General features: G+C 34.5%; 1 protein-coding gene across 1 annotated transcript in view; it reads left to right on the forward strand.

The window, feature by feature from the left end:
• The window catches only part of LOC150107392 (ethanolaminephosphotransferase 1-like), a 182,192-nt gene that overhangs the window by 15,519 nt on the left and 147,450 nt on the right, over nucleotides 1–19,223 (forward strand). Inside the window, exon 2 of the mRNA XM_090391860.1 lies at nucleotides 6,445–6,513. Coding sequence (XP_090247986.1) covers nucleotides 6,445–6,513 — 69 coding nt within the window. The remainder of the gene's footprint in view (nucleotides 1–6,444; nucleotides 6,514–19,223) is intronic.

Consider the following 19,223-nt stretch of genomic DNA (forward strand, 5'->3'; position numbering starts at 1 on the left):
AAGACGGTGATTGAAGAAATGTTTTCAGAGACAGAGGAGGGAAGGGAGGATTCCTAGTTCTTTGATCAAGGAAATATGTGTGAAATGGGATGAGGTGCAAAGTTCTGTGGAAAGAGATCACCCTTTTTCATCTATATTTTATCTATTTATTGTGTTTATTCTTTTTATGTAAGATTTTGTGCATTTTCATTAGTTTTGTATACAATTTTATGCATGAAGTACTGTTCTCAAGGTTTAAATAAGCAATCATCTGGGGTTTGGGAATGGATTATTATGGGAAAATGGTTTCAATTTTCAAACAAATCGGTTTCCGAACAGCCTTTAGGAACAAATTGTGTTCGACAACCGAGGTTCCACTGTACTTCAATGGTAACAAATGTTGAAGGTATATGTAAGCTAATTATAATATCAGAAGGGAGGAAAGCAAATTTTGTTTCTGAAGTCCAAAGTGTTTTTAATATGAGAGGAGGATTTCCCTGTGAATGTAGAAATTAGATTTGTTAAATACTTAGCTTTTTGATTTGTATATTTGTCCTGTTTACAACTGGTCTTAAAGGAATACCAGGTTAGTGGATCTTGGGAAGACTATATAACCTCAGGAGAGTGGGGGGGGGGGGAGATGCTTGCAAGGTCGGTTTTTTTTTTCTTTAAACCTTTCTACCCAGATACATTATCAATAAGTTTATTAAGCTTGCTAACAGCAGGATCAGAAGAGAGGGAGGCCTCTAAACAGAATAGTCATGAAGCATTAGAGAAATCTTCCCATACAATTCTTTATCTTTTACAAAAACATCCTTACTTTTGTCTACTCTGCTGTTGATAAGATTGCTATTCTCTAAAGATTTAAGTGCTTTCAGTTCTGGAAATGAAAGATCAGAAGGTGGTGGTTTAGCTTTGTTCTTTTTGCCTTGTTTCTATTATGCATTAAAGATACCAAGAAATTATATACATGGTTTTAATCCTTTACCCGAGGAAGCAGAACAATGTTTTGCGTGCGAAATATATTCACCCCTGAGCTACCTGTATAGAGGCTAACAACTTTACATCACTTGTGACATGTAATCTTAACATCAGATGTGTAAAAATGCTATGCATAATGGGAAAGGTCAATACCTAGACTTGTTTTGACCGTTATTGAGGTCTCATCAGTGGGAGGCAGACCCAAAACATTGTTTTGCTTCCATGGATAAAGGATTAAAACCAAGTATATAATTTCTTGGTATCTTTAATGTTTGAAAAGATTTTTGGTACTTTTTTGACTATTTTTCTTACTGACCCATTTCTTCTGATCCTGCCATTAGCCAACTGAATAAAATTAATCTTATAGACAGTGTCTTTGGTTATAATGATTTAAAGAAAAACTAGACTCACGTACATCCCCCAATGTTTTTATGGTCTTTGCAAGATCCACAAATCTGGTATTCCTGTTATTGATTGTATTAGTTGCTCTGTTTACAAGTTGTCTGTCTTTGTCAAATTTACTCTCTACTTTGATAGAAATCCTCTTATATTAAATACACTTTCAACTTTAGCAATAAAATTTCATCTTCATTTGTGAGCCTTATATGATTAGCTTAGATGTAGTGTTGCTCTTCACCCATATTCCTTTATCAGATTACTCAAAGATTTTTCTTCTGATAATTTGTTTTTTATTTTATTATTCATTCTGAATGTTTTATTATTCAAAATAAATTGTCCGAACAAATTGGAGGTAAAACAATGGGAAATCCTCTTTAACCCACTCACTAACTACTTTATAATAAATTTAGTTTAATCCTTTATCCAAGTGTGAGCAAACAAAGTTTGCGCCTGAAAGTATCTTCAGGACTGGGTTAAGGTGGTACACACCAGGGCAACTCGTTGCAAAGGTGGAGCAAGCTACCAACACTCCTATCCTAGTATCTCCTATAATGCAAAACACATCTCCTTGCGGATATGTCTATTGTTATGCATTAAGGGAAGGGCCACTACCCAGACCGGTTTCGACCTTTATTGAGGTCTCTTCAGTGGGAGCCAGGCCCAAGTCGAGATATCAGGCAGAAGCATTTGCAGGTCATCTCCACCTATAGGAATTGCCAATTGGTGTGCCACCCTTTTTTAATAAATTACTCTGGATTTAGAGAAAGATGTTGAAAGTTTATTTTCCACTTGGTTAGAGTATAATAAATTTAGTTTAATCCTTTATCCAAGTGTGAGCAAACAAAGTTTGCGCCTGAAAGTATCTTCAGGACTGGGTTAAGGTGGTACACACCAGGGCAACTCGTTGCAAAGGTGGAGCAAGCTACCAACACTCCTATCCTAGTATCTCCTATAATGCAAAACACATCTCCTTGCGGATATGTCTATTGTTATGCATTAAGGGAAGGGCCACTACCCAGACCGGTTTCGACCTTTATTGATCCCTTAATGCATAACAATAGACATATCCGCAAGGAGATGTGTTTTGCATTATAGGAGATACTAGGATAGGAGTGTTGGTAGCTTGCTCCACCTTTGCAACGAGTTGCCCTGGTGTGTACCACCTTAACCCAGTCCTGAAGATACTTTCAGGCGCAAACTTTGTTTGCTCACACTTGGATAAAGGATTAAACTAAATTTATTATACTCTAACCAAGTGGAAAATAAACTTTCAACATCTTTCTCTAAATCCAGAGTAATTTATTAAAAAAGGGTGGCACACCAATTGGCAATTCCTATAGGTGGAGATGACCTGCAAATGCTTCTGCCTGATATCTCGACTTGGGCCTGGCTCCCACTGAAGAGACCTCAATAAAGGTCGAAACCGGTCTGGGTAGTGGCCCTTCCCTTAATGCATAACAATAGACATATCTGCAAGGAGATGTGTTTTGCATTATAGGAGATACTAGGATAGGAGTGTTGGTAGCTTGCTCCACCTTTGCAACGAGTTGCCCTGGTGTGTACCACCTTAACCCAGTCCTGAAGATACTTTCAGGCGCAAACTTTGTTTGCTCACACTTGGATAAAGGATTAAACTAAATTTATTATACTCTAACCAAGTGGAAAATAAACTTTCAACTTTTAACTACTTTATGGAACACTAGTGATATTTCTTCCAAACTTACATTTTGGTACAGATATATTGACATCTTTGCAATTTGGAATGATTCTTCTTTTGATCCAGAATCGCATCCAAATAAATAGTTCATCTCAGAATACAATTCACTTTAGAAAAAAGATGAAAACTACTAAATTAGCCCTTTTTTCTGCTAATTCACCATCTACCAGATGGCAGTCCTCACTTCTCAGCATTTTTTGAAAAAAAAAAAAAAACCCTCTTGCTAGCATGTTTATTCACGCAAATGTTTTCATCGAAACATCATTCTAGTAAAAAAATAATAATAATAATAATAATAATAAACTATTAAAACATTAGTACACAGTACCAATGTTTTATGCTCTACAGATGACTTTCTACAATAAAGAATTGCATTACATCTAATCAGCCTTCTTGATATTTGGTTTTCAGCAAAGCCTTTATTAACAAAGGTCTCAGTAACTTTATTTTCCCGGCTTCATATTTGATATACGTACAGACAGACCCCTAGATACACAATATTTATGGACAGCACTTATGCGCAAGTCAACACTCATCCCTACTAACTACTTTATGAAATACTAGTGATATTTCTTCCAAACCTGCACTTTGGTACAGATAGATTGACAACATCTTTGCAATTTGGAATGGTTCTTCTTTTGATCTAGAAAATTTCACATCCAAAGATTTTTGAAATGGGAACTGGAGTGATGAAACTGCATCGTTCCAGTTCCCCTTCAAGCAAAATTTGCTCATGAAGTCACTTCATGATTGGGAAATATGACTTCTTCAACAGTTACAGGTTGGTATCAATTCTGGATCTGGCTCCCACTGATGATGAGACCTCAATAAAGGTTGAAACCAGTTTAGGTAATGGTCCTTCCCATAATGCTTAGCATTATACATGTCCGTAACTAACGGATACTAAGGCAATAGATGTGAAGTCATTAGCCTCTTTATACAAGTAGTCCTGTCGTGAAGTGACTTCACGTACAAACTTTGCTTGCTTACACTTGAATGAAGGATGAAACCAAGAATATAATTTCTTGGCAGCTTTATTTTATGAAATCTAATATTTTACTAGTATATACTCATAACTAGCATCATAACTGGAACAATGATTGATAGAAATATTACAAAAAGAATAAATGAATACCTTAATCCTATTTCTGTTGGTTGCACTAGCATGTTCATTGCTAGTGAAATATTAGTTTGAATAAAAGTTATTTAATATTATGGTTCCATTGTATAAATGCATAATAATTTTCATTTTAACCTATATAGTTGTTATGGTTTATGTGGCATTGATTCAATTATTCTTTAAAAAAAGTTTGTTTTATGGTTTAGACCTCTGTAACTTATTTACGGGTCAAAGTGCAATTCACTCTTTGACCCATAGCATTGAATCTAAGAAGAAAGGACAGATTCTTTAAGTCTGTCCTTTCTTCTTAGAGGAAATTACCCTTTTGTGTTTTTCAAAGCATGTAGTAACACTGATCAGTGTATAATTTTGCTTCTGCAGAGATATTTACTGGAGTGCAATACTATAGGATTTTGCTTTTACTCTTTTCCATTGTTAATCAATTGCAGTGGGAAGGAGCTTAGCATGAGTAAAATCTAGGCCTTTAGCTGTGTTACAAGTAATTGCAATTGAGTATTTGGTAAGATTGTTTCATGGTATTGCCATCCACTCTGCACATGTAGAGAAGAGAGACAGTTAAATGTCTTTCTTAAAGAACAATGTATGTTATTCCTCTAACAAAAAAAAAAAAAGTATTTAACTCAACACTATCAATATCTGACAGTGTGTGTGGATTGGAGAAAGATTCTTATCAGCCTTAGATTCAACTATGTATTAAAAAAAAAAAAAAAAAAACTTTTTTTCCTAATCAGTAACAAATTTATTAAAAATATTTCATCCTCACCATGAACAAACACCAATAATAAAAGTTTCGTATCGATAGCAATGACAAGTGCAAACGAATATCGGCGTTAGATTGCAGTGCATTTGTTTCGTGTAACGATAATTGAAAAAATATAATTCTTTTCATATTTTCAACAGTGACGCTCGTCATAATTCAGCCTTGTATCTATAATAAATAAATAATTATGTTATTTTAACAAAATAAAATACAAAGAAATAGTTCATCATGAACACGCACCAATAATAAACGTTTCATATCTCACAGAAATAACGAGCGCAGGCATAAGATACACTTCCCAAGCGGCAGTGTATCTAATGACATAACGTGCAATGACAGCAAACGAATATTGGCGTTAGATCGCAGTGCATTTGTTTCGTGTAACGATAATTGAATAAATGTTATTCTTTTTATATTTTCAACAGTGACACTCGTCATAATTCAGCCTTGTATCTATAATAAATAATTGTATGTTATTTTAACAAAATAAAATAAGATTTACAAAAAATAGTTCACCACACACCAATAATAAACGTTTCATATCTCACAGAAATAATGCACATAAGGATACTATAAATACACTGCTGTTTAAGCAGTTACAGTTCGGAATGACGTAACATGCAATGACTAGAACAAACGAATATTGGCGTTAGATCGCAGTGCATTTGTTTCATAATCTAAGGCGTTAATCGAACAATTCGAATTATTAACTATTCAATCAGTGTCAAAACATAAGCTGTAATCTTTAACATGTTGTACTGCATTTATATAATGTTGTAAGCATTGTTATTATTTATAAACACAAACAAAATTTAATTTTTTCATTTTCTTTGTGGGTGCTGCAGTGTCGCAGTGCTTATGTGTGGGCCACCATAGGTTGACAGTCTTACTTGACATAAGTTTCAGTAATCTGTTGTGTACAGAATTGAATTTATTTGTATGTATTAGTGTTTCATAAATGTCAGTAACGTACTGACAAAATGTATGCACTTGTAAATAAAAATTCCTTTATGCATTTTCCCAGCTAATTTTTATTATTACATCTTACTTCACATAAGTTTGCAGGAATATGTTCATGATGCATTGTGAAGATCTTGTAACAAGATTTTGCCAGATGTAGTGACATTGACAGGCGTATTTGTTTTGTCATATAGACTGTTTGCAATTTGGCATGTTGTTCTGTACTCATATTTTAATAGTTTTTTTATTTTTATTTTTTAAAAACTACGTTTTTTAGAATAGTCAATGTTAATTACAAATTCAAGACTGAATATTATGAATCTATTACAGAGAATTGCATCCATCCTATTGAATAGACCACAATTTTTGTATAGTCTTAGCAGTTCCCTAAATTTTTATCAGTATTGTCGTGTTAAGTAGATTCATCAGTTTTGATTTCACATGATTGATAATAATGTGTTAAGGGTCTCTTTCATATTTAAAATATGTTTTATTCTCATTTTTTAGTATAATGCTATAGACACAAGTCCTTTAAGCAACTATGTGATGCATCCATTTTGGAACCAGGCAGTTAAGGTATGACAACCAACTTCTGAGCACCATTGACTGTTAAAGCTAAGTGAATTAATAAAAATATTAGTAAAGTATAAATGTTTAGTCATCAGAATGGAAGCATTGTGACAACAACAACACATTAATTCTCATCATCAGATTCCTGACATGTCCTCAATGGGTGTACAGGATATTATGATAGTACTACATGAAGAAAAATTTACATCATTACTAACTTCCTAGCTACAATTTTCCTCCAAATCAATCTCTTACATGTCAAGACTCCAACATTATCAGATTGTATATTTCTGTCTTCTAAAGCACTTAATACTGTATCATTCCACCTATATCTTGGTCTTCCTCTGGGTCTTTTTCCTGCCAACCTAGCAGAGGACATTTGTTTTTGCTAATCTTTACTCTCCCGTTGTGCTTAAGTGACAATATCACCTGAGATTACCTCTGCTTGCACTTTCCTGGATGTTAACAATGTCAAGTTCTTTACTAATATCCTCATTTTTAATAAGATATTACCACTGATGCCATCCATCATCAATAATCTTTCTCAGGATTCTCATATCCATGGTCTCTAGTCTATGGTCAAGCGTTATTTTTCTAACCCAGCTTTCAGATCTGTAAGTTAAAATTGGTTTGAATGCTGCCTTGTATACAGCTAATTTAGTGTTTTGACTAATTTCTCTCTTATTCCACATAAATTTATTCACCTGACTTCCTAACATACCAGCTTTGTTGATTCTGTTTGGGCAAACACAGTATCTAATTAAAAACTATTGTTATTAATTAGATGTGTGTGAGTTCGATTTCCCAAGGCAGCAATAAAATTCACCCGAACATGTTAAAATTCGCAAAAGTGTTAAAACTAAGTAATATATATATATATAGTGAATGTTATGGCAGTTTCACATATGGAATTCGGTTGAAGAGAGTTAGCATTTCAACTCAATTTTCAGCTATGCTTTTATCTTTCGGTTGCGCGAACTTTTGTTAATACCGCACCAATCATATGCACGTTTTAATAACCTGCCTTTGCTGTCTGTTTCGCGTTAGGCTTAATTACCGTAAAGGGAGAGAAAAGTCACAAAAGAGGAAAATGTTCCTGGTCCGGGGATTCCCTTATTCAGGTAATATTCACTAATTTCATGTTGTTAGTCTGTGGTGTGCCAGTATTGATAAGTGGTGCTATTATTTGATCTATTCTACGTTAAAAATTTAACCCTGAGATGGATAAGTGGCTGATAAAAAAAATTTTAAAAAAAAATCCCGCGAACAATCAGAAGAAGCAGAAACAGACTCAAAAAAAAGGACAGTATTTCATATTTTACCAGAACAGCCCGCATTGTCTTCAGAACCAAATGGTAAGAGGCAAAAAATGTAATATATTCATTTGATTTTTGCAATATTCGCTATGTATGTTTTGTATTGAATATAAATACAATAAATATTATAATAATATATCTCTCTATTACGATTTTTTTTCGAGTGGGGCCGTGAAATATTTTAATTTTTGCAAAGGGGGCCCTGACATCCAGAAGTTTGGGAAGCACTGCCCTAGACCTACCTGGTGTATACCAGGTAGGTCTAGGGCAGTCCCTTGCAGTTGTAAACTGTCTTACCAAATAGGCAGGACAGCAAATATCAGAATTTCTGAACACAAGGACTACATCCGGTTTCACAAGTACAGCCATTCTGGTCTTGCAGACCATGCTCTGGATACACGCCACAGATTATGGTGGAAGAAAGCTACAGTAATACACCATAGCAAATACAAATTCGAAAGACTATTTATGGACTCAACCTCAGCCCTAAGAAACTCTCTAAACCTCAACAAATTTGGTTGTATTCGACTGCCCCAAATTTGGGAGGGATACATCAGCAGACCTTCATCCCAATGGCCAAGAACACTTACTTAGCCTGCTAGAGGGTACCATCAGGACTTCTAGGAGAACAATAGTTTCATCTCTTCATTCTCATTTACTGTGTTGTAGTGCCTGCCTGCATGTGCCTTTTTGTAAGTTCCTTTTGAAAATCGCAACGAGACGTTGCCGAAATATCGGAAATATTTATTAAAGTGTAATTTAATTTATATTCGGATCTACGTTGTTCAATTCCTTAAGTGATTTAGAAATGCATAACCAACGTATAAGCCTGTCTACGAGAATTGTATGCATAAAGTAAAGAGCTGAGATTAACATCTCCAATTTTATCAAGTTCAATACTGCTTTCCATCATAATCTGATCCATATAGATGATGAATAACAGAGGATATAATGTACGTCCTTGTCTGACACCAGATTTAACATTAAACCATCTTCCTGTACTTCAATTCTAACTGCTGATTTACAACTCAAATAAAGACTAAGTATTGCTTGATATAATACTCCATCGACACCATACAACTGTAGCATTTTAAATAGTTTTTCTCTTGGCACCTTGTCATTTGCCTTTTGCAAGTCTACAATTCTGACAGCCTCTATTTGGCCTGAATCCCAAAATATTTCTTCAGCATGCTTCCATTCAATAATCTTTCTCAACCTTTCCATAAGTATACTTGCATAAATATTACTAGTAAGGAAATACCTTTGTAATTCTCACATTGTTTTATTTCCCTTTTTATGTATGGGTACTATGAGAGCTGTTTTCAAATCACCTGAAATTCGTCCCACTGCATAGTTCAGAAGACCTGTCCAGGTCTTCTGAACTATGCAGTGCAGCCACTGCAAGACTTATACCACCATACTTCAGCATTTCTGGTTGAATTTCATCCACTCCTGCTGCCTTTTCACATTTCAAGCTTTTGATGGCTTTTTCTACTTCAAGTATGGATATGTATTCCTGATTGCATGCCTTTTACCACTGTGCTGTCACTGGCTGTTTCATTTAGCAGTTTTTCGAAGTAATTATTCCATTCATCGAGGATATTTTTTCTCCAGTTTTCATGTTACCTTTATCATCTCTAATTCCTTTTTTAGTACTTTTTAGTACTAAAAAAAGGAATACTTTTTTAGTACTAAAAATGGAGGAAAGAGTACTTTTAGTACTCTTTCCACCATTTCTGAGCTTTTTCAAGTCTCCAGAATATTTTGCCATCTTTCTGATATTTATTCTCTGTTCTTACCAGAGTCTTCCAATGACTTTTTTACATTTGGCTTTGTATTTTCTAAGAGCACAAGCTGACTTATTCACCAGGAACTTTTGATAAGCTTTCTTCTTTTCTTTCAATGCCTCTTTAATTTCCTTTGTCCACCATGGAGTTCTGATTTTTCTATCCTTGCAGACAGAAACCACATGCCTCTTTGGCTGAATCAGTGTTTTCTTCAGGACTTGCCACTGAATCTCCAAGGTTCCTGTTCTCAAACTCTTTCATTTCTTCTTGAATAATGTTTTTGTATTTTAGTCTACAGTTCACAACAAAGAGCTGCTCAACTGCTATTCACTTCAAAATTTTCTTGCATGTTCTTCTTTTCAGCATGAAATCAATTTTATCCTGCTCAAGACTAAATGGTGATCACTTCCAATTTCAAATCCTTGGTACACTAGTGTCTTACACCAGAGAGAAAACATCACTATCAACAATAACCGTCAATGAGACTTACCTTATTTGTGCACATTTTTATGTTGAAATATGCCTAAGTAATAACCATCAATGTCCTGAGCAGAAATCCAACAGATGTTTGCCATTATTATTACCTTTGCTCTTTTCTTAAAAATTTCCCCAAATATTTCTGTTTGTTTGACAATCATTTCCTCCTCTATTTACATCCCCAACAAGGACCAACTTTTCCTTTTTCGTTGTATTAGTTGCTTTCTCTAAAGCCACAAAAAATTCCTCCACTTCTGCCATAGTAGAACCTTCTGTGGGACCATAGACGCAAATAAATCTCATTGTCCAGTTCCCCCCATTCTGATATTTCCCCACATCACCCTACTTGATATTGCCTTCCATTCAAGAAGGTTAACCTTGTATTTAGTGTTGAATACTATAGCTACTCCTTTTCCCTGAATATAACATTTTGTATTTATTGCTTAGAAAGATTTTTTTTTTTTTTTAAGTTTCAGTCACCCCTATTGTGGTTATGTTGTTATAGTACTGATCTTGAACTCTGATGATATTGAGTTGGGTGTGTTTTATGGTTTGTTCCAGTAGCTGACTTTTCGCTGTTAGCCATGGTTCCCTGGCGAAAACAACATGGACCTTGTTTAAGCCTGCGATGCACTGTCCGGAATGAAATTCTGTAATGTACCATCATTTTAGATTGTGATTTAAGCCACTGGGAATACAATTTGGTTGGCTAAATCCCAAATTGCCAGCCCACCCCCTTTTGTTCAGTATCCAGGAGGATATCTAACAGGGTGCACTTTGAGAAGGTTAAGATTGGACATTAGGTCAGAAGCCCTGATTGGTTCTCTGCATTTCTTTAAAGGCTATATGGATATCTCATCTCAATTATACAGCTTTGACCCTTAAGCACCCCTTAATTGTGTTTTATAAATATTTTGGCATAAAGATAAAATAAACCAGAGTATATGAAATCATGCTGATAATTTGCTTGACTCAAATTCTTCAGGGTGCAAATTAGTTAGCCTCAGACCCACTGAAAATGTAGCTAAAAAATTGATACCTTCCATAGATTGAACTTGAATGAGCCCAGATAATTGAATTGGATCATCATCAAATTCCTGCTATGTACCGTCAAGGGGTGTACAGGATATGACAGTACTACATAAAAAAATTACATCATTACTAACTTCCTATCTACAATTTTCCTCCAAATCAGTCTGTTACTTGTCAAGACTCCAACATTATCAGATCTTATATTTCTATCGTCTAAGGCACTTTGTACCGTATCAATCCACCTATATCTTGGTCTTCCTCTGGGTCGTTTTCCTGCCAACCTGGCAGAGAACACTTGTTTTGCTAATCTTTCCTCTCCCATTCTATTTAAGTGACCATACCACCTGAGATTAGCTCTGCTAATGCATTCCTGGATGCTGACAATGTCAAGTTCTTTCCTAATATCCTCATTTTTAATATGATATTGCCATTGATGCCATCTGTTCACGCCTCTAATCTTTCTCAGAAATCTCATATCTGTGGTCTCTAGTCTTTGGTCAAGTGTTTTACTTCTGACCCAGCTCTCAGAATTGAATACTAAATGATTAATCTAATCTGACTACTAATCTGACTAAATTGAATACAACAGCTATTCAATTTAGTCGGAGAATCTTGCAGACTTGTAGTGGATTTATTTAGAAGTATAACATCATCCGCATAAAGCAAAGAGCTGACATTAACATCTCCAATTTTGATATCCATATAGATAATGAATCATATAGATAATGAATAACAGAGGGGATAATGTACATCCTTGTCTCACACCAGATTTAACATTAAACCATCTTCCTGTACTTCCTTCAATTCTAACTGCTGACTTACAACTCAAATAAAGACTAAGTATTGTTTGATATAATGCCCCATTGACACCATATAACTGCAGCGCATTGAATAGCTTCTCTCTTGGCACCTTGTCATATGCCTTTTCCAAATCAACAAAACTTAAATACAGATCTTTGTTATATTCCCATGCTTTCTCGATTATTTGTCGTAAAGTGAAGATCTGATCCTGACAGCCTCTATTTGGCCTGAATCCAGCTTGTTCTTCACCAAGCTTTTCTTCCACAATTCTTCTCAACCGTTTCTCAAGTATACTTGCATAGATCTTGCCAGGAACAATCAGTAGGGAAATACCTCTGTAATTCTCACATTCAGTTTTATTTCTCTTTTTATATATGGGTACTATGAGAGCTCTACTCCAATCATCAGGAATTCGTCCCTCTGTCCAGGCTTTCTGAACTATGCAGTGCAGCCACTGTAAGACTTTTATGCCACCATACTTCAGCATTTCTGGTCGAATATCATCTACTCCTGCTGCCTTTCCACATTTCAAGCCTTTGATGGCTTTTTCTTCTTCAAGTATTGATATGTATTCCTGACTGCATGCCTGGTCAGTGTTTTTTATCATTGTGCTGTCATCACTGCTTGTTTCATTTAGCAGTTTTTCAAAGTAATTACCCCATACTTCAAGGATATCTTTTTCTCCAGTTTTCATGTCGCCTTTATCATCTCTAACTCCTTTTACAGCACTCTTTACTCCATTCCTAAGCTTCTTCAACAACCTCCAGAATATTTTGCCACCTTCTTGATATTTATTTTCTATATTCTTGCCAAAGTCCTCCCATGACTTTTGTTTAGCTAGTTTTACACACTGTTTAGCTTTCTTACATTTGTCTCTGTATTCTGTAAGAGTAAAAGCTGACTTATTTGCCAGGAACTTTTGATATGCTTTCTTCTTTTCCTTCACTGCCTCTTTAACTTCCTGTGTCCACCAGGGAGTTCTGATTTTTTCTATCCTTGCACACAACCTCACCACATGCCTCTCTGGCAGAATCAATCAGTGTTTTCTTCAGAGTTTGCCACTGAATCTCCAAGGTTTGATTCCTGTTCTCAAACTCTTTCATTTTCTTTTCAATAATCTTTCTGTATTTTAGTCTACAGTTCACATCTGAGAGCTGCTCATCTTTTATTCGCTTTAAAACTTTCTTACATGTTATTTTTTTTCAATATGAAATTCAATTTTATCCTGCTGAAGACTAAATAGTGATCACTTCCAATTTCAAATCCTCTGTACACTCTGGTGTCCTGCACCAGGGATAAGACATCACTATCAACAATAACATAGTCAATGAGACTTTTCTTATTCCTAGCCTCTTCTCTCCATGTGAATTTGTGCACATGTTTATGTTGGAACATGGTGTTAGTAATAACCAATCCATGTCCTGAGCAGAAATCCAACAGATATTTGCCATTATTATTAGCTTTGCTCTTTTCTCCAAATTTTTCCAAAATATTTTTGTATGTCTCGCAATCATTTCCTACTCTGCTATTTAGATCCCCAACAAGGACCAACTTTTCCTTTTTCATTGTGTCAGTTGCTTTTTCTAGAGCGTCAAAAAATTCCTCCACTTTTACCTTAGTAGAACCTGCTGTGGGACCATAGGCACAAATAAGTCTCATTGTCCACTTCCCCATTCTCATATTTGCCCACATTACTCTACTTGAGACTGACTGCCAGTCAAGAAGATTAGCCTCGTATTTTGTGTTGAATACTATGGCTACTCCTTCTTTTCCTTGATTGTCATTGCCTGAATATAACATTTTGTATTTATTGCTTAGAAAGATCTCACCAGTTTTGGTCTTTTTTTTTTCAGTCACCCCTATTATGTCGATCTGGTACTTATCTAATTCCTCAGCTAGCTCCATTTCTTTCCCATTCAGGCTTCTTACGTTGATGGTACCGATCTTTAACTCTGATGTTGAGTTGGGGTTTGTTTTCAGATTTGTTCCAGCAGCTGACTTTTCGCTGTTCACCCTGGTTCCCTGGCGAAAACAATGGGGGCCTTGTTTAACCGGGTGACACCCCAGCCGGCATGAAATTCTGTCATGTTGTACCATCATTTTTTATTTTGGTTTAACCAATAAGAATACAATTTGGTTGGCTAAATCCCAAATTGCCAGCCCATCCTCGTTCGTTCAGTATCATAGTAGATACCCAACAGGGTGCGCCACGAGAAGGTGAGGATTGGACATTAGGTTAGAAGCCCTGGTCGGTTCTCCGCATTCCTTTAAAGGCTATGTGGAGGTCTCCTCTTAGTTATACAGCTTTGACCCTTAAACACCCCATTGAATTGGATATTAATCTTAAATTGTCTTCCAAAGTTAAGCATAACTTGATTTATGTATTGAGGTTAGGGAAATGTTTTCATGTGAAACTAACTCAAAAACAAGAAAAGTTTTTTCATAGTCATTGAATTCCATGCCTCTTGAATTGTTTTCATTACTGTCTTTGTATATGTTGACGTTTCTGTACCAAGAAATATAGGGAGGTGAGAGGAACCATAAGGATACCAGAAGCTGAGGATAGCATACTGCATCTTGTGACAGAATCCACACAAATTAGCACATAGGGAATTATGGTAGAAGAGGATATTTCCCATGCATTTTTATGGAGGTTCCTGTGAAAGCTTTGCACACGTGCAAAGCATAATTACAATTTTCAGAGGATTGAAGCACTTTTACCAGACATTCATTGTTAGTTGATATTTTGCCAGCAGTATGTGTGGGACCAATAATTTATTTTTTTGTGTGCCTTCAGAGATGAGGCAATGTTCACTGGAGATGGAATTTTGTTATCATATCAATCATGAACTCATCAAAATTCACATATAGTCAAGTCAGGACATCAGCAGCAATTCTCCATCATTGTATGGATAGGTAAGTATCTTTGGAGACATTAATGCGGCCTTGTTTTGCCAAATACTTTACAGCAGCTTTGTACTGTGACTTGTTGAAAAACCTGGTAGAAACATCTTCCATGAAATGCTTGATGGCATTCCCTTGGCATGGAGAAACATGGTTTATGTGTGACAGAGCTCCATGACACCTCTCTTGCATGACCCAACTGTATATCTTGAAAGGTTTCTACAATACATTGTGTGGACCAATTATATCGGCTGCTAGATCACTTGATCTAACTCCTTGTGGATTTTTATTTATTTCAAGGGAGCATTTAAAATCAGTGGTGTAGTGTGTTTGCACTTCTTAGTGCAGATGTGTTAGTGCTAATGAACTTCAGGGATGAGAACATGCATGCAATGCAATCAGAGACACTATTCGGGAATTTTAAAGTGCATGAAATTGTCATTGGCAAGGCATCTCGAAAGCAACATGGGTTGCATTGCAGGTAATTTTGAACATGTTCTGTAAGGTATGTTATCTTGCACAGTGTGTATTTTTCCAATTACAAAGAAATTTATGCTTCTCGACATTTTACTTTCTGCCTGCATTACAGGTTGTTGGTGTTATAGCTTTGTGCAGTAGCAATGCTACTGCATCTCAAAGTATGAGTTCTTGAATTCTTGCATTTTGTTTTAAGGTATAGATTGTCTTTCAAGTATATGATCGATATGTTGAATCACCCTGTATATATCAGCCCCACATGAAAGATTACAAGACCCATAACATAGTAGTGCAGTGATTCCCAGACTGGTGGAATCCCTAAAATATTTTTTCCTACACTGCAGAACTCTCAGTTTTTGTAAACATATATGTTTGTATAGATTCTACAGTCTAATTCTATGCCATCTGTACATGTCAATCAAAATAATGTTTATATTTATTCCAAAAATATTAAAAAAACTCAAAATCCTTGTTTGACAACAAATTTAAAATCCAAAAGAAAGGAGTATTTATATTGAAAATCATTTTAAAGATTATCTTCAATGTGATGGATGAGTCTGTCTCTCCTTGCACAACTGTTGAATATTTGGCCTAATTGTTCATAAACATACTCGCAGCTCTTCATCGATAGTCAATCATCAATCACTTGCTTTACTCCTAATATTCGTCAAATGTGAAAAAGCTTCATAACTTTTAACAGTATTACTACAAACAAACTAAATTATAAAAAGATATTTATTAACTGGCTTATATTTTGCTGGATTTCAAACCAGCATATTCAGAGCATAGTACAACACATTTCAGTTTACATGGTTTGGGTTTTAATACCATTAAAATACTTACATCTCATATTGGATATTATAAATAATGTCTGATACCTAAGCTTGTCTATTTGCGAAAAAGCTTGTTTGAAGAAATAAGAAATAAAAAAACTGGAGTAATATACTTATTTCCTTTATTGAAATCAAAGGATATCTTCTTATTGAAATCCAAAGTACATTGAGTGGCACCTCATTGAATTTAATCTTCAAAGTTCAGTTGCACTTTTCAGATTGAGTATATTTTCTAAGTATAGTGATAGCTCAACAAAAGGGTTTCTAACTTTGTCATACAAGTTGGGGCAACAAAGAAGGAAAGTATTTGTCAAGGGTTTCTGTTAGTGATTCCAAATGCGTGATAATTAATCGGATAACTTCCTCGTAATGCACCTGACATTGAACCTGAAGTAGGAGTAGAAATATTTCAGTATAAACTTTTGAAAGATTTTTTTTAAACATTCAGTTTATATTTGAATGCAAAAAGTTTGTGGATAATAGAAGATTTTCCTCTGGTTCCCACATGCTGGTGTTCAATATGTTTAAGTGGCGATAAATATCAGCTAGGTCTTGCAGCCATATTTTATCTTTGAGAAAGTTAGAAAAATTGTCTTTAATCATTATCTTTAAAGAAAACTAGTAGATTTTCAATTTTGAGATGTATATATAGATTTAGAAATGTTTATATAGAGGATATTATCATAATATTAATCCTACCGGCTATGCCATTGTTTAAATATATGATTTTTATTTATTTAATCCTGTATATAGAGATGATCTCTGTTCAACAATTTTTTTATTTCCGAGTGCTTTTATTTATTGCACAAGGGTTCACTCTGATTGGTGCAATGACCTCTTTTTTTACTATTTCTTTCAGAATCCAAATAAATCACTGACTCAAGACCAAAATACAAAATAAACACATTTAATAAAACAAAAACAATATATATACACTTCAAACAATATTACATAACTAACTACAAATTTAATTGGATCCAAGGCCTTTTTAAAAATAAACTTACACATAAGACCAGACTAAACACTTTGTTTTCGCAATGACAAAATGTTTATAGCCAGTTTCTCTCTCTGTCAAGGCCCTTTTCCAAAGATATATGACTTTATTCTTCATTTTCACAGGATCCTTTTTCATCACTCATGTAGCACACATTAATTCTTCCTGACTTAATTCTGTCTTCTTTTTAATAGAAATAATAATTAGATCTGGCGTCCTTAATACAGATGAAACTTCTTAATCAGAGTTTTCTCGAACATTCCTTTAGAACGTAAATAGCAATTTCTTCTTTTATTCACTAATGCTTATTGACAGTTTTAACTCTTCCACTTTAAAAATTCACAATTCTACGATTCCCTTTTCGGAATCTACTGTAAATCTTCCAATTAGCGTTTCCTCCAATATTCCTTTTAAAACGTCTATAGCAATATTTCCCTTTTATTTATCAATACTTATTTCACTTTCAACTTCATACTTCCACGATTCCTTTTTCAGAATATACTATTAATTTTCCTCTGACTGTCACATAAAAAACCCCCAATTTCCTCGAATCTAAATGTTTGCTAGCCTGTGTTCTCATTTCTTTCCCAACACTCTTCTTGTTTACTTTCCGTTACCCTGATACCGAACGCTGTTCTTGTCAGCTGTCAATCACACATCAAACTTCTCGGCGAGCATGCACACTCCATGAAACTGGTAAGCAAGAAGTTAAGGTATAATTGCTAACATGTAGATTACGTTAGCGTAACGAGGATGTCCTTTCAAAACACAACACTTAATATTTTAAACTATAATAAAATTTCTGTAAGTAATACAAATATCAAATCCGGTAAGTGCATAAATTTTTTAACTTCTTTACATATTACTTTGACAAAATAATTTCAATAATGGGCACATCGCAAGTGCCGACAATGCATGTTATGAAACTAAAACTAATAAACATTCTAACATAAACAATTCATAAAAATATTCAGAATTTTAAATTATGATTATTTTTACAACTTCCTCATAATGCACCTGACATTGAACCTGAAGTAGGAGTAGAAATATTTCAGTATTAACTTTTGAAAGATTTTTTTTAAACATTCAGTTTATATTTGAATGCAAAAAATTTGTGGATAATAGAAGATTTTCCTCTGGTTCCTGCATGCTGGTGTTCAATATGTTTAAGTGGCAATAAATATCAGCTAGGTCTTGCAGCCATATTTTATCTTTGAGAAAGTTAGAAAAATTGTCTTTATCATTATATTTAAAGAAACCTAGTAGATTTTCACACATCTCAAATAACCTTAACACTTTCCTGTTGAAAGCCACTAACATTGCAATGTAATAGGAGAGTCACATGGTCTTCTTTTCATGGTGTCACTTAGCTTTGCAAACATTCAAGTCTTAAGAGGGTGTTGTTTTATAAAATTGACCATGCTCACTGTGACTTCCAAGATTTGTTTTTTTAAATCTTCCCCAATACTTTTTGAAATAGGAACTTTTCAGTGGAGGAAGCAGTGGGTTGTTAGGATATCAGGAATTTTTTGTTTGGCAAGTATAATAAATCCCTTTATTGAATGAATCATTGAAGGAGCACTATCTATGAAAATTCAAACACACTGACTCTGTGATAAACAATTGGATTCCAAATAAGAGGGCATAATATAACGTTGAACATTATATTATGTTCAACATTATATCTCTTTTTTTTTTACTCATCAACTTTAGGGCAAAAGATGTATACAGATATACCCTCATCATATGGCATGTAAGAATCCAGACCACTGTCATGTAGTAAATTTTGTTGTATAGCAGATCACTGCCTCTTTTTATTATTTAACTTTTATAATATTTTTAAACAGTCATATAGATGCATTAATGATGTAAATAAAACTTTAATTTTTCATTTACACAAACAAAAAATTTAGAATAATTTTCATAAAGAAGTTATTCTGAATAGCTTGGCTTAAGGAAACATTCCAGCCAGTTTGGTCATCGACTATGCCATTAAAATTTTTCTATTTTGGCAGCAAGATTGTCACGTTTACCGATAGGTTGTACTATTAACTAGCATAGCACTTTTCACTTCACTAAGAACTCTATTTTTGTT

This window comes from Typopeltis vanoorti, chromosome 4, assembly GCF_054136105.1.
Source record: "Typopeltis vanoorti isolate ZY-2024b chromosome 4, IOZ_Tvanoo_1.0, whole genome shotgun sequence".
NCBI lineage: Eukaryota > Metazoa > Arthropoda > Arachnida > Uropygi > Thelyphonidae > Typopeltis > Typopeltis vanoorti.